At 53.8% G+C, this 14050-nt stretch overlaps 4 protein-coding genes across 4 annotated transcripts; 2 read left to right on the plus strand and 2 right to left on the minus strand.

Moving 5' to 3' along the window:
* Positions 1 to 893: 893 nt before the first annotated feature.
* Positions 894 to 3521, minus strand: CABS01_08091 (uncharacterized protein; the record flags this gene model as incomplete). The annotated part of the gene is made up of 7 exons (XM_060541453.1): positions 894 to 1912; positions 2003 to 2216; positions 2296 to 2378; positions 2450 to 2534; positions 2588 to 3127; positions 3186 to 3351; positions 3415 to 3521. 7 exons carry the CDS (start codon positions 3519 to 3521, stop codon positions 894 to 896), a joined length of 2214 nt encoding a protein of 737 aa, XP_060402257.1.
* A 1352-nt stretch (positions 3522 to 4873) lies between these two features.
* CABS01_08092 (major facilitator superfamily transporter) lies at positions 4874 to 6486 on the plus strand (the record flags this gene model as incomplete). The annotated part of the gene is made up of 3 exons (XM_060541454.1): positions 4874 to 4948; positions 5009 to 5933; positions 6014 to 6486. 3 exons carry the CDS (start codon positions 4874 to 4876, stop codon positions 6484 to 6486), a joined length of 1473 nt encoding a protein of 490 aa, XP_060402258.1.
* A 1292-nt stretch (positions 6487 to 7778) lies between these two features.
* Positions 7779 to 9839, plus strand: CABS01_08093 (uncharacterized protein; the record flags this gene model as incomplete). The annotated part of the gene is made up of 1 exon (XM_060541455.1): positions 7779 to 9839. One exon carries the CDS (start codon positions 7779 to 7781, stop codon positions 9837 to 9839), a length of 2061 nt encoding a protein of 686 aa, XP_060402259.1.
* Positions 9840 to 10635: 796 nt separating this feature from the next.
* CABS01_08094 (uncharacterized protein) lies at positions 10636 to 13467 on the minus strand (the record flags this gene model as incomplete). Its single annotated transcript, XM_060541456.1, has 5 exons — positions 10636 to 11573; positions 11641 to 11927; positions 11987 to 12787; positions 12953 to 13024; positions 13307 to 13467. 5 exons carry the CDS (start codon positions 13465 to 13467, stop codon positions 10636 to 10638), a joined length of 2259 nt encoding a protein of 752 aa, XP_060402260.1.
* Between the last annotated feature and the right edge of the window lie 583 nt (positions 13468 to 14050).

The following is a 14050-nucleotide window of genomic DNA, read 5'->3' on the forward strand; positions in this document are numbered from 1 at the left end:
TCAGCATCATCTCGGGGTCCCTGAAGATCATGTTACGATCTGGACCTTTGATAGGCTAACAACTACATAGCGTTCCTGCAAGGTATTTAGCATGCTACCATTAGGATGATAACGTTTGGTCAATACTCTATACGAGATGAACTAGACGTCTGCATGACAATCCTTCGGTCAGGAACTGGGGCGGTAGACACGGTTTATTGGCTCACTTGACTGCTGCCTGCGGCTGGAATCGACACCTTCCAAATCAAGCGGGCGAGGCAAGCTGCAACATAGACAACACAGGCCGAAATTTTATATTTCCAAGGTAGAATTAAGTAGGCCAGTTACACATCTTTGCTTGACTGTACCGACATTTGTAATTAGGGTGTGGAGATCAATAACTCCTTGAGCCATGGGACGGTAATACATAAGACCGAGAGCTTGTCTTTCTCCCTTCGAGGAATCATCACCTTTTGAGTTGACTGAGATTGCCATAGAATACGTAGAAGATCTTGAGGCTCATCCCCTTCATCGCGCAACGCAGGGTGGTACCTGGATTGGGGTCCTTCGCGCTGTATGATGAACGTGGAAAAAAACATTTGCTAGATTTGTGGTTTTGGCTTCTGAATCACTTGTAACCCATGTTGCAGGAAGATGTATTTCCCTTCCTAGGTCATGGGAAGTTGCGACACCAAAGAGAGGGTTTGTACTCGAGTTTGCTGTATCAATCTAGTTGCTTGTCTCTTTCGAACTCAATAAATGTATTGTACTCTACATTATTAATCATTAACAATGGTGTGAAAGCTAGCCAGAACCTTTTGACATTAAGAACAACAAAGTCCCAAAAGACAAATGAAAGTAAGTCGCCAAATATCCATACAAAGTATCAACTTGGAAGGTCAAGTTGCGCCCTCTTATTGCGTACCATCGTTCAGCCAGTGGTAATGGACATGGACATCACCATCTTTAGCAGCATGTGCATCCTTGGCCGAGTCCTTGGCTGAGGGGCCAACCTCCGAATCATCCTGCTTGAGCCCCTTTTGCCAGGACACAAAGTCGTAATACCCATGCTTTAACGGGTACCCGAGCGGATACTGCTTGTCCGGCCGCGTAACAAATACTGCGCCAATAGTAGTCTTGACAATCCAGTCAACCATGCCCAGGGCGTGGTACACGTTGTTCGTCGCCATGTCTCTAAGGCGATCACCATGCGTCTGTTTCTGCATCTTTTGTTCATCACTTATCTTTTTCAATTCGACATGATCGTAGTTGATGTCGATGAACATGCGTTCCCACATGCCAATCTGCTCTTCTTTAAGCACCTTGCCCTCTGGGTGAGTCCATGTGTAAGTGTTTTCCGGAGATTTCAACTGCCATAGATTATCTTCCGAGGGCTGCTCAGTATTGACCAGCTGGCCTTCAGCAGCTCGAATTTTCGGATACTGCTGATGGACAGAGGTGACGGATCCGGCAACGGTGTTATACTTGTCCACGATCTTCGGGTCCCGACCTGGGCGAATCTTAGTTGGGGCCACGCCTCTGTCAAGCTTGAGTTCCCAGCCGTGCCCCGTAAGAGCATTGCAGCGCCACTCAGCTTTATCATCTAGGCCGAGACCGTTGTACAGGTAGCGGATCCTGACGCAGGGGTGAACGAGCTCCTCCGTGTGTGTAAGGGGCTTCTTCTCGTTGTCGTCTTGGTAGAAATGAGGTGTTCGCGCCGAACTCTCTGCGAATTGACCGTGGTACGCATAATACGGCGCTGAAATCACGTTCCAAACTCGGTCGAGACCCGTCGTGACCAAAGATGTTGGGCTGGTGATCTCACCGAGGCCCCAAGGCCGAATGGTGTCTCCGTGAGAGATTGTACTGAAGATGCGTTTCATCTCACACGTGCTGAATTCCACGCCAACGGAATTTAGCTGATCCGCCATCCCTAGTGACATCGTCAGTTTAGGTTCTTCAAGTGAAGCATAGGGGATCTCCACCCTAGCGGAGAGTCCAGCACATGGGGTGAGTAACATACATCCAAGGGCAATCTTGGAGATTTGCTGGGAATCAGTGCCTCCGCCAACGTTGCTGTGGCATCCAGGGAACCAGACCTGGCGAAGTTGGGTGTTTGTGTTCGATCTCTTGCACCTCCAAAGTGTGGGAGCGAAAGGGCTTCTGAATTCGTCTAGGGCAAGGGCGTGGAACGCATGATCGATATTGGGGTGGACATTGTAGCTTGCAAATCGGACCTGGCAGTCACGAGACGTTTAGCCTTTGCGCATATATGATGACCACAGCCCTCGGGCTTCCCCTGAGGGTGGACCTTACCTCTTCAGCACTGCGACTGGCGCCGTGCCAATTGCACCACGGCGTCTTGGGGATTCCAAGGCTGCCTACTGTCTCCCATACGCCTGTTCGAATGGCGAATTTAGCTACTGCGAATTGGAGTTGAACTGATAATCGAAAGTAGGGTTGAACTCACCGACTGCTTTAATCTTCCCCTCCACCGCTCGGTGCGAGATTACTTCATTGCCATCGTCTACCATACGAGTCAAGCAAAGTTCGTACTGAGAAATCAGCCGTCGAGTCAAGGACTTCAGAAGAGCGAGACGTCACTTACGTCGCTCAGCTTCTGGCGATAAGCCTCTGCCATGAGGCGGAACTTCATGCTCCCATCTGTCCTTTTGAACTGAGTCATCTTCGTAAATAACTCTCTTTTATCCTCATGTAGCTGTTTCTCTAAGGATTCGTGACTCGTGGCCTGGTCGTAACGTTCGAGGAGCTTCACCAGATCCCTCTCCACATCCCAAACCTCTTGCTCGGTTAACTCTCCGACCTTTTCGGGGCGCAACTTATCTTCGAGCGGCCGAATCTCTGCCATGTAGTCTTTCTCTATCTTCATCTTCAGCTGGTCGTGATTGAACCCCAGTAGATGCTTTTTAGGGTCAAACATGCGAGGATCCGTCCAGTCGCCGAAGGCTTTATAATCCTTGTAGATTTGGCCGAGGCTGCTGAGTCCAGAGCGGTTGAGGAACCCAAGTGTGCAGACCATGCCTGCGATCGACCGAGCCGTGAAGGCGCCTCGCGAGAAGCCGACGATGATGATCTCGTCCCCCGGGTTATAGTTATCGCAGATGAAGCGGTAGCAATCTATAATGTCCTGGTACCGATTAACATCAACCATTTGTCACCGCCATCAGTCTATTGGAGTCACTTACCTGTTTGACACCCAGGCCGAACAGGCCTCCCACAAAGCTAGCCCATTTGTCTTCTTCTGTTCCGGGACCGCGATGGTAGTAGACTACTTGAGGCATTCCGCTGCAGCACTTGTGTGCGACTGCAGATGAGAGACGGCTCACGTTGGTGGGTACGCCGCCATTATTGCTTGGAGTGGCATCTCAGTATACGCATACGTGGATAATCGAATCTCTTTATTGCCGCACTTACGAATTGTTCCATGTGCCATCGCAGCAGATCACCAGCCTTTTCCTGTTCGCAAAGTTCCCATCCTCCGGGATGGTTCTGTGTGCACATTTGACGTATTCTGTCGACATTCTAACTGGTTTCTTGTTCTTATAGGAGTAGACTTGATGTTGACGAAGAGCAGACGACAAGCAGGAGAAAAGAAAGGGCCACCCACCACATTATATCAATGATCATGTTCAGCTCGCAGTTCTCTAGTGCTGAGATGGAACAGAATTTCAGATGTTGGCATGTGAAATGGGCTCATATCTGAAGGGTCTGTTTCTACAGAAGTGTCTTTGAAGTACCGGAAACGGCATGTTGTCTTAGACCCCGCGATCCATCTTGGCTACAGCTGAAGGTACCCAGGAACGCAACACGATGAGAACGGATTCAATCAGCAACAACATAGCAGATCAGTCGTTTTGCAGCCTATCAAATCTGTCCGGGGCTTCGGGTCGGCCCAAGCCACGTGTTTACCCGTTCGCGAAGAGGCGGCTCATGAGACAGTACCAAACTAGATTCAGTTGGCGAAGGGGTTCAGCGGGTTCAAGATCACGAACGACGGCTATTCTACGCGGACGTAAGCGTGGAATGAGATATCGCAATGGTGGAAATGCCGGAGTTCTTCGGCCTTGAAAGGTCTGTGGCTGAGACCTCGAGCAATTTCGCCTGAGCATGCATCCATTGAGAGCCAAATGGTATCTGGTCTTCAGCGCGCTACCCAAACAGCGGTTTATCAATTCATCGAGCTAAGAAGCAATGAATCTGCGGGAATCGGAGGATGCGCTTTTTTGTGTTCAAGTGAGAATGTCGTTTTCTTCCTCTCACACTTGACGATTCCGTAGATGACTTCTCAATGAGTATCCGTAGTCATAGTAAGATTCGGTGGTTGGCTTTGCAGATCCCAATTCCACCTGACGCCAGATCAAGCGAGGGACAGGGCGTTGTCTTAGGCGAATCCTCCCAACCTCCCGTATCTCCCTGCTACTCCGGTTCTCGGTCATCGTGTGTGACTTGTTTGGCTAAACCTGCATGATTGCATCAAGCAGGGCCGATCGTCGCACTCTTACAGCGAGCCGTTGATTCGCGAAAACCACCAAAACCCACTCCACCAGATAGCGACGCTGGGGCGGCACGGCGGCACATCCATGGTTTGGTGAGATTTTCGTGTTGGAGGTGAGGAGAAGCTTCCCCGCGGATGCGGGGAATGGGGAAACCCACCTCGGCCGATGAGATGAAAAGGCCAACAGTTCTTGCTGCGTGACGAAGGTATGAAATGATCTCTTTCTAATGATACCTTGCCTAAGGTTCAATGTTGACATTTCTAGGCTGAAGACAGTGACACCTTTGTGGTCAAGAATTCTGTCTACACTCGTATTCAGCTCAAACGGTGCTTGCTACCGCGACTCTGCTCAGCAACACATCTTTCTCAGCATCGACGATGGCCTCACATCCTGAGGAAAAGGGCTCGTTCGGCCTAGGCCGAGAGGACGTCGAGTCTCCCGCCGTGAAAGAGGTAAGTGCGCCATGGAGTAGACAATCACAAGGCACACTAATAGTAACCGCATCATCACAGGAACCATTACCATCCTCCTCAACACCATCCGACGCGGAAGAAGAGAAAGCGCTTCTCTGGAAACAAGACAAACGCATCATCCCGCTCTCCGCGAGCATCTACTTTCTCTGCTTCCTCGACCGATCCAACATCGGTAACGCAAAGATCCTCAACTCCTCCACAGGCCACGACATGCAGACCGAGACTCACATGTCCAACCGCGACTTCACGATCGCCCTCATGATCTTCCTCATTGCCTATGCAATCTTTGAGGTGCCCTCTAACATCCTCCTCAAAAAGCTCCGGCCCTCGCGCTGGCTCGCCTTCCTCATGTTCTCCTGGGGCTCCGTCACCATTGGCCTCGGCGGGGCAAATAGCTTCGCGACGGTGACGGGCGTGCGGTTTCTCCTCGGCGTTTTTGAGGCTGGGCTATTCCCAGGATTGGTGTACTATCTCACCTTTTGGTACAAACATGACGAGAGGAGTGTGAGGGTCGCCATGATTCTCGCGAGCGCGACCTTAGCGGGTGCGTTTGGCGGTGCGATTGCGTACGGGATCGGACATATGAACCAGGTGCACGGCATGTCGGGGTGGCGGTGGCTCTTCATCCTCGAGGGCATCCCTTCGTGTCTGTCTGCCTTTTTCGTGTGGTTCTTCTTACCTGATTATCCTGAGAGCGCCACCTGGCTTTCAGAACGCGAAAAGGATCTCGCGCTGCGGAGACTCTACCATGAGGGCAGCAAGAGCAGCCACAAGACTATGTCTTGGGAGGAAGCGAAGGCGACGCTGACGGACTGGAGGTTATATGGACACTACCTGGTGTACTTTGCCATGTCGACGCCGTTCTCATCGCTATCGCTGTTTACACCGTCCATTACCTCAGGACTCGGGTTCGTCGATCTGCAAGCCCAGCTGATGACGGTTCCCCCCTACGCTGCAGCATACGGTACGTCCAGGCCGAGAACTTACTCCCTTTATACCCTCAACCGACATATACCCCCCAGAGGCTAACGCGTGAGACATCAGTCGTCCAAATCCTCGTAGCATGGTCCGCAGACCACTTCAACGCCCGCGGCGTCCACTCCGCAGCCCTAGCCCTCATCGGCGGCGTCGCCTTCGCGGTCTCGGCCGTCCTCCCGCCCGACGCCTACAACGCGCGCTACGGCTGTCTCATCGTCGGCGCCTCGGGCGCCTTTGCGTGCATCCCGCCACTGCTGGGCTGGCTGACGTCCAACATCTTCAGCACGGCGGCGACGGGGCTCGCCATCGCGCTCAACGTCAGCATCGGCGCCGGACTCGGGCAGATCCCAGGCGTATGGGTCTACAAGGCCGAGGAGAAGGCCCGGGGGTACCCGACCGGCCACTGGGCTAACGCGGCGCTGCTTTTCGTTGTCGTGGTTGGGTGTGCGGCGCTGAGGGTGTACTACGGGGTCAAAAATCGGGGGATTGTACGGCGGGCGACGGAGGAGGGGACGGAGCCGAGGTTGTACAAGTTATAGTGGTCTTTTGGCGAGCATTGTATCTGTAATCTGTCTTGTACATAGACTGCTGTCTCCTCAGTCGTGCGTATACTACGAGCAGTCCCAGTTATCAAAGTTTGCGTCAATGAGTCGCAAGGTTTCAGGATTGGGCGAACGCGTTGAGTTGGGAGGGCATGAATCCCACCGGTAACCTAAGCTGGAGATGCGTGTTTTGCCAACCCCAATTACTCTTACATGTTCGCATGGCGATCTCGCAAGAATTCGTCAAAAAAAAAGTTGAGGCTGTCGTGAGAGGTCTAGTGGCAGCAAAGCCCGTTCCTCAGCATCCCCGCTTCATTGCGGGTTCACGACAACTTCGGCGTTGTGGCAGAGTGGTCTAATGCGCAAGACTAGAAATCTTGTTCCTTCGGGAGCGTCTGTTCGAATCAGGCCAACGTCGAGATATCGCAACAAACCTTTTGCTCCTCGGCATGTTGTTGCACGTTTTTGCATGAAGCCACTGTTCGCGTGGCGGCCAGCCACACAACGCTGCAACCATTCGATAGTGCGGTGCAACCCGAGGGTCGCGTGGTTCGTTCACAATTCGGAGCCAGCTGTCCGTGATTGGATTAGTTACTTCCCCGCGTTCAGATGAAGAGATGTGGTTGCGCAAGTTGACCCGAAGATGAACTAGGTTGTAAGCAATACTTCATGGCGGCGGCCAATCCCATGAGCAGGATGAAAGCAGACAGATTATTCGTATCGTTCGTACCTGTAGGGGAAGGGGATCATTCAATGATCAATGAAAAGGCTCTTTTTCCCGTGTGGTCCCTTAATACGCCCCCTCCTCTGAGACAACCCCCCGCAAGAAGTTTGATCAGAGTTGAGGACCGAACTAGTCAAGGATCATCCTGCAACACGAGCGACCCGAAATTGCTTGGAACCGACCGAGACGGCGCCCTGGAACTAAAATCCAATTATAGTGGGATGCCGAGCGAGGGTGACCCCCTTACTTTCTAAACCTTTTAGAGCGGGAATCGACACCGTCGCCTGAAGCAAGTCAACTCGTCAACTCCTCTTGAGTTCTTCGCCCTTTCAAGACACAGCACACGATGTCTAGTTGAAGTGAGGGTCCCAATATTTGCATGTTGTCATGGGCTGGATGAGCTGAGTGAACACTCAAAAACGCCACACTCTCATTATCGGCATTGAAAGGGAGAAAGATACACCATTCGGGGGACTCATCTCACAGGAACGAACACTCGTTGAAGGCAATCTCACTGAAACGGACAACGCGCCCAAGGGGGTGACGCCACAGACACGACGCAGCCATGCCAGCCTTCACCGTCCTGAGCGGCGGCATACAGACACGTCGCGCGCGCGTCGTATTCATTGCCCTTCTCGTCATCATCTTTGTGCTCTTCCTCAACAACTCTGGCCTCGCAGGCGGCGGCAGCTACCTGGACTCAGCGCGATCAGCAGCAGCCGGCGTGAGCAATGGCAAAACTACCACTACCACCGGCGGTGATGCCGGCAAGCAACCCCTCGGAAACCAGGACAAGGACAAGGAACTACCGGTAGCACACGGCGAACCTGATACCGCCGCAGACAAGCTCAAGGCCGACGCCGAGGGGCAGGACTCGTATCGCAACAAGGACGAGGAGCTGGCCAAGCAGCCGCCTACGGACACCGGCCGACCCGGTGATCCGAAACCCAGCGCTCCCGCGTCGTCGCCGATGCCACCGACACCGCCGCCCGCAGCGGACTGCGAGTCTTTTGAGAACTGGATGCGCTCGAAGCCCGGCCCGTTGTCCGAGGGCAAACGCAAATTCCCGCTCAACCGGCCCCGGCCGGAATGTCGCACATTCCGCCTCCCCGCCATGGACAACCTCATCATCCGCATGAAGGGCGTCATCAAGGACCCGGACCTGTACCGCCTCTTTGAGAATGCGTATCCCATGACGCTCGACAGCATGGTGAAGTGGAGGGGGTACGCCAACGAGACGGACAAGGCCACGGGCGTGTCTAAGGCGACGGACCAGGAGCTCACCTATGTCATCACCGGCGACATTGACGCCCTCTGGCTGCGCGACTCTGCTGAGCAAATCAGCCCTTACCTGCCTCTCCTTGAGGCTTCGCGGGATCCAAACTCCCTTGCCAGCCTCTGGCGCGGCCTCATCAACGCTCACTCGCGCTACATCATCATCTCGCCGTACTGCCACAGCTTCCAGCCGCCGCCCGAGAGCGGCATCCCGCCAACGCACAACGGCGCCTACGTGCACAACCACCCCATGCCGGCGTACGACCCGGAAAAAGTGTTCGACTGCAAGTGGGAACTCGACTCACTGGCGTCGTTTCTGAAAATGTCCGTCTCGTACGCGGAGAAGACGGGCGACTGGCAGCATTTTAACAAGCACCACTGGATAGACGCCGTCGAGGCCGCCGTCAACGCCGCGGGCGCGATGCGGCTGGGCACCTACTCACCCGAGGGCAAAGTGGAAAAGTCGGCGTGGACGTTCACGGGGTGGACGAATCGCGGCAGCGAGACCTTGACCAACGACGGGTTGGGAAACCCGATCAAGGAAAATGGCATGATTCGCACGGCATTCCGGCCTTCGGATGACGCCTGTATCTTCCAGTTCCTGGTGCCGGCCAACATGATGTGGGCAAAGTATCTCGAGTCCGCGTCCGAGATCATGGCCAAGCTGGATGGCGAGAAGGCCAAGAACCTGACGTTGGAGATGCGCGCGCAGGCGTTTGGGATCCGGCAGGGTATCGAAAAGGATGCCATTGTGCACCGACCCGGGTTTGGCGATATCTTTGCGTACGAGGTGGACGGTTACGGCGGCGCGAACTTGATGGACGACGCCAACGTGCCGTCTCTCCTGGCCATGCCGCTGTGGAATTTTACGCACTCCAACTTCAAGTACCCCGACCCGCCCAAGGGCGAGAAGCTGCACGACTACACCGAGGTATACCGCAACACGCGCAAGTATGTCCTCAGTGACGCGAACTCGTACTACATGAAGGGTCCTGCCATCTCCGCTGTCGGCGGGCCACACGTCGGTCCAGGCAAAGCGTGGCCTATGGCGGCCGTTATTGCTGCCATTACCGCGTACGATCCCATTTCCGGCAGCAAGGACGTGGAGAAGGATGTCGAGGAGCAGTTGCGAATGGTGCTGGATTCGACGGCCGGCTCTGGCGTTTTGCACGAGAGCGTCAACAGCTGGAACGACAATGACTGGACGCGCGCGTGGTTCGGCTGGGCGAATGGATTGTTTGGGGAATTGGTGTTAAAGATGGAAGAGGAGGAGAAGAAGAAGGGCGGCAGTGGTGGGTTATTGGGCAAGAGTTGGCAGGGTTCTTCGGGAGCTGCCCCCGCTGCGCCGTAGACGTTCGACGCGTAATCAAGTAGACTAAAGAAATTGTGTTATTTGTTCAAGAGTTGTGTTGGTTCGGCCATCGGGAACTCAGGGAGTGTGAAGCTAGTTGCCGTCTTATCCGCATTTGATGAACATCTGCCCTACACTCCAAATGGGATGAGAGTTATGAAAAGGCTTTCTTTGACCCGTCCTTCATCTACTCAGGCCTTCGGGAACCGACTCGCCGCTCATAATTTGCTAATGAATATCGAATTGAGAGAATGACTCACTCTCTAAGGTAGTCATCCGCCGACAAGATACGATCGAAATGTTTGATTTGTGACAAGCTTTAAGCAGCCACTTTTGATAGGTGACAGGGATGGGTTGTGAAGCGGAAAGTTTTGGGGTGACAACCACCACCAACCAGTGTTTAGAGTTCAGATCAATTGCTTTGCAAGACACAATAGGTGACTACGAAAACAACAAAAAAGTTTCACCATCATAGAAATACGAGAAGTCAGGACGACAGATGGTACAAAAGACAAAAGGTCGACGTTGGCCTGATTCGAACAGACGCTCCCGAAGGAACAAGATTTCTAGTCTTGCGCATTAGACCACTCTGCCACAACGCCAGATGATTTTTCCGGCCAAATATAAGATTATGTACCTCTTGTGATATACATCTCCCGATGGAGTCCTCTATCCACAATATTGTCTTGGGCACCTTAATTGACTGGTTTGACACGATGCCAAATTTGACAAAATCATGAGCTTCGTTGAAATCTAGACAGCTACTCTCACATCTCTATCTTACAAGCCACACAAGTTACATATATCTCCCCTCCGGCATGTGTCCCAGCGACCCCATCGTCCCCCAGTCCTGATCCCCGGGAACAACCTCACTCCAGAGCGCCGGGTCCTGAGGCATGGGATCATAATAAGTGTGCGGATCCCAGACCATACTCGCATCCCACTCGGGCATCTGCAACGAGGCAAGGAAGTTCTCCTGCATCTCAATCTCACCAAGCCCAAGCTGCTCGCCTCCCGCGCCCTGGATCTCGAGCTCCCGCTCCTCCGCCTGTGAGGTAATAACCTTGGACCACCTCTGCTGCCTCAGCATCGCAATCTTGACTTTCGTCGCACCCAGGCTCCAGATGTTGCCGCGCCACTCACCCTCGTCGACAGACATCTCGGAGTACAATGCGTCAATAGTCTGTAGCTGAGCCACGATTCGGTTGAGGTACCCCTCCACATCAAGCATTAGATCAGGCTGCGTAGAAAGACGCGCCTTGAGCGCAGCCAGCACCTGAGGCAGATCCTTATCGGGCAACGTCGTCTGCCACGGCGAGGAGCCCTTCGTCTCAGCCGACGGGGTTGACGTAGACGCGGGGGTATTGGGGCTGATGGCAGCTTCCATGGCCGCCAGTGCAACATTGGGGTTATCCTTTGACGGGTCCGACGGGTCTGTCTGCGGCTCGGGCGGCGTTTTGCCTCTTGTTGTAAGCCAGGACCAGCGACTCATCATCATAACGGCGTAAACCATGTGCGAGGCTATCGAGATGGGGATGCAGTAGAAGAATTCTTGAGGCACGGAGAGCCAGGTTTCGAACCAGGCTTTGAGGGCTGCGTTGGATTGGTAGAAGGCGTCGAGGGCGGATGTAGAGCCTGCGCTGATGGAGTCGAGGGATTTGGAGAGGGAGGCCAGGAGCTCGGCGTCGATTCTGGGGGGTTCGTGGATGCGAAGCCGTAGGGTGGCCATTCTTACTTGGAGGTAGGCTATAGTCTGTCAGTTTTTCGCTTCGACTTGTGATTTGGGGGAGGCTAAACTGACCGTTATTCTTCAAGGTAGGGGGCAGGCTAGTCTGGAGTTTGTTCCACTCCGCTCTGAAGCCAGAGACGTAGGCTGAGAGAGGCGCCCGAGTACTCTCATCCCCTTCTTCGTCGAGATAGTCTTTTGACCTCAGGTCCGAGATCCTCTCGCAGAGCCTTTGTATCCGAACGATGTATCCGAGATGTATATCCGACTCATACTCTACATCATCTTCAAGCTCTCGCAAACACTGTTGCATGTACCCCGAATATCTCATAGAATCAATCTGGTGAATGTCCATTGAGATGCTGTGGATTAAATGTCAGTTCTACCACTCTTCTATCCTCTAAAAGGGATTGAAGCTTACCATGAGCTGAGATACCACACCGCCAACAGCAACCTCCGCTCCTCATTCGTACGTTCCCGCAACTCCCAAGGACGCATGACCAACAACCTCGTCCGCTCCGGCAAACAAGGGCTCCTCTTAAGCCCCAGCTCACCAACAAGACACGTAGCCAACGAGACAAGCTGGTTAAGCTGAGCGTGAGCGATGCAATGCTGATGAAACCAGCCCAGCATAACCACCAACCCAAGCAGCAAATCAAACGACCTCTCGGATCGCAGGAGCATGTGGTCAGCAACGTGGTTCAAGAGACGATACATCTGCCCCCGCATCGATTTCATGCTTCGGTAAGACGAGACCATGCGTATAGCAGCCATCAGGAACGGCCTCGTCGCGCCGAGCGTAGTGGCAGAGACGTCATCCGGCACCAGCACGAAGGGGAAGCACGGCGCCAGCTTGGTGCGGTAGATCTTGAGGAGGTTCTCGTCCGTGTCGGGAGGCGGCGGGGCTTCCCCCGGCTCGGGCTTGCATATGCATGTTGGGGGCACGAAGGAGTTGTAGGTCTCGGGGATGTTGATGGGCCTGACGTCGGAGAGGTCTTCGACGTCCCAAGGTGAGACGCGGCTTTGGGAGTAGAAGTCCGCCGGTATTGGTTGTCCTGAGAGTAGGGAGACTGGCGGATTGCAGATTGGGTATGAGTGTCTTGATGGGCCAGGCAACACTGGCTGGCCGGTGGATGGGCCACTCGGGAGGGTGGACACGTTTCCTGATACTCGTAGGGTGTTGACCAGGCGGTTGAGACGCTCTTCAAGCTGTGTTGTTTTCCTGCGATATCTTGTCTCAGTGATTCGTCCGAATGAGTGATACAGAGAATCTTCGGTATCCCACAACCCCCATTTGTATAGGGCTTAGTGTTGCTTGCCATACTGGACAGCAACCATCCAGCATCCTTGACTGAACGCGGGTCCGAGATTGAGAAGTGTGACTTACGACGGCCTGCTTTGCCTCTTCTTCCTTGGCCTGTGTATCTGAACCGAACAATGCTTGAAGAGCCGCTCACATCTATCACGCAACAACAACACAACCGTTAGTCAAAAATGACAACAAGCGCCGCCTAGGGTCCTTCTCCCACTCCCGCCATTGGGCCATCAAAGACATGGCAGGTTGCAATGGAGCCACGGTGGCCACCACACCACACACCATTCCCGTGGAACAAACAATGTCTAGATCCGCCCCCGGGCCCGGAGATCTTAAGGAATCCCCGGCTCCCCTATGCAAGCGTAACGACCCAGGAGATCATGGACGGGATGGCTGCATAAAGAATGCTGTGCCTCGCAAACGTACCTATCACACTTTGACCCGGGCGTCGTATGGGATCGAAGACACTTTGCTTTTGCCGTCGCACACGGCGCGCAGGCGGCGCCCCATTTGGCTACAGAAGGGACGCGGGTGGTCTCCGGCGAAGGACTTTTCGTCGATCGAGTGGGAGACGAAGCGGCAGACATGGTTACGGGTAGACTGTGACCGGACCCGGGGCCGTCAAAGGCCTTTGTGAATACTCCTAAAGAGAAAAGCGGATATTGGAGATTCTCTGACTTCTCCGCCGGAACGACGCTGTTCTTCCCGATCAAAGACTCTGTCTTGGTCGTAAGTGGTACGGCTGTGGGATGGAGGGGAAACGATGGAGACCAATTCTCGGAGGTTTATTTAATAAGAGGAAGTCAAGTCCGTTGAAATGTGACTGGAAGAGTGTTGGGTATTCGCGTCCCGTAAAGGCTCAGCAAGTCTTGGATTGATCATTGGGGGGAGGCTTGTTCGCTATGTCCTCGTCCTTCGTCTGATGCCGTGTGCGATGGACTGGTGGTTGTCCAAGTCAGCGACCGGAGTTTTCAGACATCTTGGCAAAAGTCCGATCCCTGCACCGGTAGGGCTGTGCAGTGGGAGGGATGTACGCCCGAAATGCGTGCCGGAAGCGGTAATATGGCGGTCCTAGTGTCGACCTATCTGTATGCAAGTGTACGCAACTAGGTTAGCCGTAGCGTCGATCGGGGTTTTTGTTAAAGTCCGGTTCTGACCTCCAAGCTGTTA

This window comes from Colletotrichum abscissum (assembly GCF_030869225.1).
Source record: "Colletotrichum abscissum strain IMI 504890 chromosome Unknown Scaffold_18.1, whole genome shotgun sequence".
NCBI lineage: Eukaryota > Fungi > Ascomycota > Sordariomycetes > Glomerellales > Glomerellaceae > Colletotrichum > Colletotrichum abscissum.